The 7,789-nt window shown below is 37.8% G+C and overlaps 1 protein-coding gene across 1 annotated transcript; it reads left to right on the forward strand.

Moving 5' to 3' along the window:
* The first annotated feature begins 1,073 nt into the window (after positions 1-1,073).
* On the forward strand, positions 1,074-6,752 carry MLANA (melan-A). The gene is made up of 5 exons (XM_010725631.4): positions 1,074-1,388; positions 2,179-2,267; positions 3,802-3,898; positions 5,243-5,347; positions 6,230-6,752. The coding sequence occupies exons 2-5, from the start codon at positions 2,194-2,196 to the stop codon at positions 6,296-6,298; spliced, it is 345 nt and encodes a 114-aa protein (XP_010723933.1). The 5' UTR covers positions 1,074-1,388; positions 2,179-2,193; the 3' UTR covers positions 6,299-6,752.
* The last annotated feature ends 1,037 nt before the right edge of the window (positions 6,753-7,789 follow it).

The raw sequence follows: 7,789 nt of genomic DNA on the forward strand, positions 1-7,789 counted from the left end.
GTTGAGGTTGGCAGGGACATCTGGGTCCATCTGGTCCAAACCCTGCTCAAGCAGGATGCCCAGGACCATGCCCAGGCAGCTTTTGAAGATCTCCCAGGAGAAGAATCCACAGCCCCCGGACAGCCTGTGCCAGCTCCAGCACCTGCACAACACAGAAGTGCTGCCTGGCATTCAGAGGGAGGCTCCTGAATTCCAGTTGGTGCCCACTGCCTCTTGTCCTGGCACTGGGCACCACTGGGGAGAGCCGTCCAAACAAAAATTATGTTGAGGAAAGGTAAGATTTTTAACATTCTTGGAAAAAGCTGTATAATTTGTAAACAGATGAAATGGTCTAGCTCTCCCCAGCCCTGAGCTCACTAGAAATATTGATGGTAAGACTTTTCAACCGATTTCCTGAAGAAATAGACATTGACCGCTCACACTATCACTTCTTTTCTACTCATTTCTGAAAATAGTCATTTCTCAACCAAATCCGGAGCCAGTGTCACAGCCTCAAAGGTAACCAGAATATTCCAAACTTAAACAGAAAGTTTTTTGCAGGATAGAGAGGCCCAAATGATTCACTGAGAGAAATGTCAAACAGAACATGGTCCTTCATGGCCCTTGCATCTTTTTTGCCTTTGTCAGTAACTAATACTTCTGACCCACCACAGAACCCAGAGCTCTGGATTCATTACAGGCTGCTGTTTCTTGCCTGATGTTGTGAATGCAATAATTACAGCTTGTGTGTATGTGAGCACAGTGACAATTCACACAAATCCGTTGGGAACTGAGCTTCGTTAGTTCTGCAGTACACAGAACAGTTCGTTTGTTGCAGCATTTGCTAGCCAGTACCAAATCAAGATGAGTTGGGTGCTATCAAACTACTTGCTATAATCTAAGACACTTCCATCACGGCGTAACAGCGTCATCTTTAAGTTTTGCTCCAACTGCCTTGGCCTCTACATGGTGTTACAGTGACACAAAAATGTGGATAAGCAAAGCTTCAGTTAAATGAGTCCCAAAACTCTGTTTATGTCAGACCTGAGCCACAGAACAACCAGCCCTAAATCAAAACATGCTTTTATTTAGTATCAGGCTGCCCACTTCAGGAGTTCATGTTGATGGGCAGGCAGAGTGGTGCTAAGCCCCTTCTAGCAAGATAGGTAATCTCATGAAGAAATAACTGATTTCTGAGGTGCTTATTAGGAGAGAAGGATGCAGGCTGTGAGAAGAAAGTCGTCTCCTGGCCCCTTTCATGCTAATTAATGCGTTCAGAAGCTGTACTGAAAGGAATTTAAACTCGTGATAGTCATAAGAGAACAGATCAAAGAAGGAAATAAAACAGAGTAAGTCAAGGAAAGGAAAGCTGTACATGCCTTTAGTTAACAGAGTACGGTCTGAAGAAGGTAAGGCTTGCATTTTTTTTATTCTACCTAAACCCAAACTATTCTATGTTGCTTAAAAATTATGCTTTAGTGGAGACTTAACGGACTCTTAGTGAAAGACTGAAAATGCTTTGATTCCTTGTATAGAAGTTTCTTTGGCAAATTCACTGTTTTTTACACTCACTTTACCCCAGTATGAGCTAGTAGATGAGTTGGATGCTATCAAATAGAATCTGTTGACCCGCTTACATGACAGAGACATGATTAAGTGTGGATTCTTCCTCTGTAATGCTCAGAATATTTTTAGTTGGATGATTATTCTCTTAAAACTGACAATTAGGATTATAACTTCTCTGTGCTTGTTGGCCAACATAAGTTAGTAATCATCTGAAAACCAGCAGGTCTGTGACAGTTTGTGCTGACTGTCCCTTTGAACTCTTACAGGGTGTAACAGAAATACATGTGTATATGTAGAATATTATTTTTCTTGCTTTCAAATATTTTTCCTTGTCCAGGCAAATTGTCTTAATTTTTTTTTTTTCTATATTCCTGTGAGATTTTCCTTCACAAATCAGTCACTGCTTAGTGCCTGAAGTGATCATGTTAAATCACAGCCTGCTGCACTCACGTGGAACTGCTCATAGTTTTGAGTTTTGCGTTTCTGAGATTTTAAACTGGAACAGTCTGCTTAATTCTGAGAATAGCATGTTGTTCTACCTCTCTAAAATGCCCCCTCTGAAACAAAAATTTGATGGTATTTATCAACATATACAGATATTTCTATTGTGTTCTAATATGTGGTTTTGAACAGGGGTAGGATCTCAAAATGCCCAGAGGAAGCGACCATCAAGGTGGAAACTTCTTTAGAGGAAAAGGACGGATCTATTTCACAGCAGAACAGTAAGCATAAAGCAGAACCTATCTTAGCATGTGTGTAGAAAAGAACTTACACTGAAAAGAAATTTCCAGAATAGTACAAAAATAAAAATCAGGGCTGTACAAAGAAGAAATGCATTTTGGTCGTTAAGTGGCTCTTTGAAATGCTTGTCATGAAATTATCTAAGAGAGCAGTCAATGGTTAAGAATAATCAGAACTGCAGAATTCAAGAATCTAGAGCTTGGTCCGACACTCACAAGTCATATTAGCCTTTATGATAACATTATCAGGGTTGTTGAGGCTCATTTGGAATTACATATTGGAGGTTGTAACAGTGCAATCTTTCAGTAAGATTTCTGTCGCTTTAGAATCTCAAAGATAAAATGCTTCACTCTAAAGAATACCCTAAAGAATAATACCAATAGAAACCCCAGGAAAATGGAAAATACCTCCTAAAAGCAGATGGAGAGATCAGTGCTCATGATGTGACTCTCATTAAATCATTTCTGAGTGAAACTATTAAGTATCACATATTCAGAGTCCTCAGTTCACAAGAAAGAGTGTCCATGAAACACCAAATCATAGAAAATGAGAGCAAGTAAATGTTAAAGGTCTCTGATGGGTGACATTCCCCACTCCTCAGTCCCAGTGGGAAATCCTGAGGGTTTACTTTGGAGAAACTGGTACCCGACACACAGCTGCGTGCTGGGATAGATTTATCCTGACTCATATCATCCTTTGTTCTTTTTTTCCTGCCAAATTATCCCTCTGAGCTTTCCCAGACTGTTCTGTTCCTAAATGTTCAAAGATCACAGAAATGAGGAGTGAATGCTCAGTGCCTTAACGGAGAGCACATTAGCACGGGAAGTTTTTTAAGACTAAGAAGCTACAGTAACTTTGTCATTTTGCTTTTTAATATCCTACGCAGTGGGAAAGATGTCCTACAGCACAGTGTGCAGAACCTATATTCCCCAAAATGACCCAGTGACATCAACACCGCACCTGCTGTGTCATAAAACAAGAACTAAATAATTACAACACTAAATATGAAAAAAAATATTGAAATTTCTTACTAGGTTTTTGAAACTGTGTAGTGTTTTATGAATAATTAAAAAAATTATGTTGCCAGAATTTATTACAATATGATGCAGCTGGGATACATTTCTAAATTCTTACTGCCTGGAAAAACTTAACAAACATGAGATGCCTCAGCAGGCTTGGCACCTATTGTACTTCTTGTTCCCTTCCAAAGTCTTAATGCTGCTTGCTGAATTTACACATAAGGATATTTTAGAAGCATGTGTTGTTGATAGATTATTATCTTCAAAGCTACAGATATTTCTCATTTTTAGAATGTTTTAGATCTGGGCAGAGAATTTATCTAGCAGCTTAATCTACAGAGACTGGATTAAGTTACTGATACTTTATTTTCTGAGGTATACCCCATTTCATCCCTCCCTCTGGTAAAGGGATAGGGATATAAGCTCCTGATCTAACCATTCTTGCTCCCAAAAGAATGGTTCTACTGTTACTTGTTTTTTCTTGTGTCCCACACAGAGCCCTGGGGATTGGGATCTTCATTTTGGTGCTGGCCATTTTGATTATCTTTGGATGCTGGTTTTACAAAAGGCGTAGTGGCTATAAGAGACTACGGGTAAGCATGGCTCACTTTCACACGTCATTCTGACAGCATACCATCATTATTTGCATTACATTAATGCTGAGAACACTACAGCTACCATTAGATATCCTTGTCTCAGACGTATTTACAGGTGAAAACACAGAATATGAAATGCAGTAAAACTTGCAAGTGGATCAGAGAAAACATAAGCATAAGGAAGTGGAGACAATTGCTCAACTTTTCACAACATGACAACAGAAAAATCTAATCTCTAGAAAGCATTTTAAATCTACACATATTCTGTCAATTTTCATTTGAGTAAAACAACATTTTCGCTGCTCAAAAAATTTACATCTAAGAACAGATGTGATTGGAGTAAGCCCAGGAAGCAAAGAAAAACAGCTGTTACAATTAATTTAGTAAAATGTGACACTTGTGCTAGTCGTACAGAATACTTTTTAATAAAAGTTAAAAACGATTTTGCAAAAAAAGCAAGACAGATTTTGAGATTTACTGTCTAAAAACTACTTCTTAAAAACGCTATTTCTTGCCTTCTTCATAAATGTTTGAAAAATCAAATTAGATCTGTCCCACAACATTCAGTGTTGGAACATTCAGATCTTCATCTTTGGCACTGAAGAGCATTCTTGCTGTGAAATGGAGGCAAAGAGAAGGTTTTGTGGAAATCCAGTTTCCCAATATTAGTTTTCCTAACCTTTCTAAAAAGATGTGACTGTTTTGAATTAAAAACCATAACTCACCAGCAAAGCCTTTTCCTTGCTGTTCTGATAACTGCCCTGCTACCTTCCCACTGACAGATCCAATACATATACACCATCACAGAACACACAAAACTCAAACTTTCATACAAACCAGAGATCTTTAGTGCTTTCTTTGTACATTACAGCACAATTTCCTTTTCAATTCCATCTCACGTGACGTTTTGTGGTTTTGAAAACTTCACAATTTGTTAGGCTTTTAGGAAGGGGGAGAACTAGTACAGGATGTACAAAAAGAAATGGAAAATGGTAAAGAAAGAAGTTTGAGATTAAGAAGAGGCATGGGTAAAAGAAAAGGAGGTGGACTCCATATAGCAAAGAAGGTGTCCAAGAAGTAACTGCAGGCCAAAAAAAACCCGCAATCCTCATTTTTGCTGACAACACAATGTATGATACAGGAGGGAGAGCATGTTTCAGGAGAGAGAGCAAAAAGCAATGGGTAGATTGCTCTTCTTAGTTACTGCTGTTGTGTCCAGTCCTAATCCCAGATGCTAACAAATACTGCATAAATACTAAATCATACATATATGCAGCGCAGCCCATATTCATGTTCAGTTTTTCTTTGACTTTCTTCATATTCTTCTATGATCTCTCACAGAGCAAAGGCATCAATATGGGTACCATACAAACTGTTGTAGGTGAGGGAGCAACACCAGACTCCAAAACAGCTCTGCAAGAGTATAGGAACTTTAATAATTCTGTGGTAAGTTAAAGCTTGAGCTTCATTTACTTTAAATACAGTAAGACATGGTGAGATAATCTTGGTAAATATTCACTTTCTTGGTTCGAGCTCTCTAGGCTGGGTCTGCAATAACTCTAACTCTTAAAAATAGTTTTGCACATTTTAAACTGTGAGAAGGTCTGGTTTTTTTGTTTGTTTGTTTGTTTGTTTTTGTTTTTGTTTAATTAAATATAACCCTAGTACTTCTAAAAAAAACCCTGTACTTTCACCCACCTTTATTCTGAAATTGTATCATCATTATTCATAAGGTAACATATGAATGCTGAAATATTCACAGCTCTAATAGATACCTTGCTATTTTTGTAGACAACAAATAGATTATGTCCGGGAGCACCACAAGACTTCAGGGTTGTAGCCCTTCTAAACACTATGGAAAGATGAGCATTCATGTTCATAATTATTTCAAAAAGTTAAAATAGCTTGCTTGATAAATATATAAATCAAGATGCAGTTGTGTTTAAAGAGTCTGAGAATAGAGAAAAGGGTAACTTACAACCAATTGTAAATAAGCCACCCTAATTGTTATCACTGGAAATATTCATTCATCAAGACTCCTGAAGTTCCAGACGGAGTTGAAATCTCAATAGGTAAAATATCTTCTGTTTAAAATTCCTGTAGAATGAATTATACATACATACACATACATATAAATTAATCTGAAGCAAGACCTGGAAACACGTTAAGAAAAATGAAAACAATATAAAGCCACTATGAATCAGCTCAGCTATTTTAAGCTACAGTGCCACGTCTGATATGAAAGCAGATATCTCCTTGCTTGTTTCATGTCATTTTATGGAAGCTCAACTGTCTTTTCAGTCTTTCACACTGATTTTCTTACCACAGGTACCCGATGCTCCACCAGCCTATGACAAAATTGCTGCAGAGCAGTCACCACCTCCTTATTCACCATGATAGCAATAAGTCTTAAACTCTGAGCACATCCATTCAATTTCTTCATGCTCCCTCTTTATTTTCTACACATTCTTAACTTTCTGAAAGCTAAAACTGCAATAAAAATTCACATGCTTTCATTAGCAATTGCTGAAAGTTACTCTTGCTCAACTTAAAGTAGTTCATGTAACACTTTAATAAAGCTGACTCTGCTTCTGTTTTATGTTTTTCATTTCTTGTGTTCAGATTAATACATTTTTGCTCGAGTTTTTGGCTTCTTGTATGCTTCATAGAAGAACCAGTATTAAGAACACACCACTGGATATCAACTAGATTGAGAAGTGTAGGCAGCTGCACATTCATCTTCCACATTTTCTCTCCCTTTATTAAAAAAAAAAAAAGAGAGAGAGAGAGAAAGAGAGAGAAACAATCTATTCCATAGAATGCAATGCACAAGAACCTGTTATAATGTGGGCAGAAATATTTGATTACACGTGCTGATATGAAAAATCATTTTCCCTGCCACCCTAAAAATTAACATGCACAAGGAGACTATATTTTACAGCAGTCATATACTTCACAGCACTTGTTTATGTATCTGTAATTAACCACTTCCTTGTGAAATATCAGTTTTATCCATGAAACTTAAGAATTTCTGCTTGTAATCCATGTTCTTTCATACTTGTCAGTATATATAACAGCAGTCACGTTTCATGACCTACTGGTAAGAAAGGAGAGCAGTCACAGAAAACAAAGAACTGCAATACATCTAAATTAAGGTATACTCATTAGGCTTGTTCAAAGGTAATAAATATCTGTGAATTCTGTTAAAGTTTAAAATTATTTATTTTTATAATGATTTATGTATTTAGAAATTTAGAGAATTACTTAAACTCAAAACATTGTCTTAAAGTTGTCGTTTTCAGCATACTCCCTGGGCAGCCTGGTGTGGTATCAAATGGGGAGGTTGGTGGCCCTGCATGAGGCAGGAAGTTGGAGATTCATGATCCTTGAGGTCCCTTCAAACCTGTCCATTCTGTGATTCTGTGATTATGTGAAGGAAAAAATTCTGTGGACTTGCTTAGTGACAGGAAGAAGAATGCACAGGAGAACATGCCAAATGCCAGCTTAGAATAGCTAGGCACCAGACATGTAGAACAGAATGTGCTCCCTTCATTTTTTTGCAGAACTGGCAAGCTTGAAGCTGATAATCTGCTGCTGTCTATCCTGAGGGCAACTTCCTATCAAACACAGCACTAGAAAGTCCAATCTGAGAGAAGATTTGGATAAACAGAATGAACTACTTCTCCAACTGCACAATGATAGTTCTTCCATAAATTTTGTCCCTGTGTGCTTCACTCTTGGGCCAATGCAAAAGAAGCTGCAAAAGATGCTGGGGCAGCAGTTTCCCCAAAGAATATGAGGGACAGGCAAGGCTTAACTCTCTCTCAAATTCCCTCATCAAAAGGCAGCTATAAATTACTGACCCGTTTCACCAGAGAAAAACAGCCG

The sequence above is a fragment of the Meleagris gallopavo genome, chromosome Z (assembly GCF_905368555.1).
Source record: "Meleagris gallopavo chromosome Z, MGAL_WU_HG_1.1, whole genome shotgun sequence".
In the NCBI taxonomy this organism is placed as follows: Eukaryota; Metazoa; Chordata; class Aves; order Galliformes; family Phasianidae; genus Meleagris; species Meleagris gallopavo.

Bases quoted from the DNA above. Each gene is read 5' to 3' on its own strand.
- MLANA (XM_010725631.4), top strand. From the start codon at position 2,194: ATGCCCAGAGGAAGCGACCATCAAGGTGGAAACTTCTTTAGAGGAAAA. The intron at 3,899-5,242 runs GTAAGCATGGCT...GATCTCTCACAG, and splicing joins GTGGCTATAAGAGACTACGG to AGCAAAGGCATCAATATGGG. The intron at 5,348-6,229 runs GTAAGTTAAAGC...TTCTTACCACAG, and splicing joins GGAACTTTAATAATTCTGTG to GTACCCGATGCTCCACCAGC.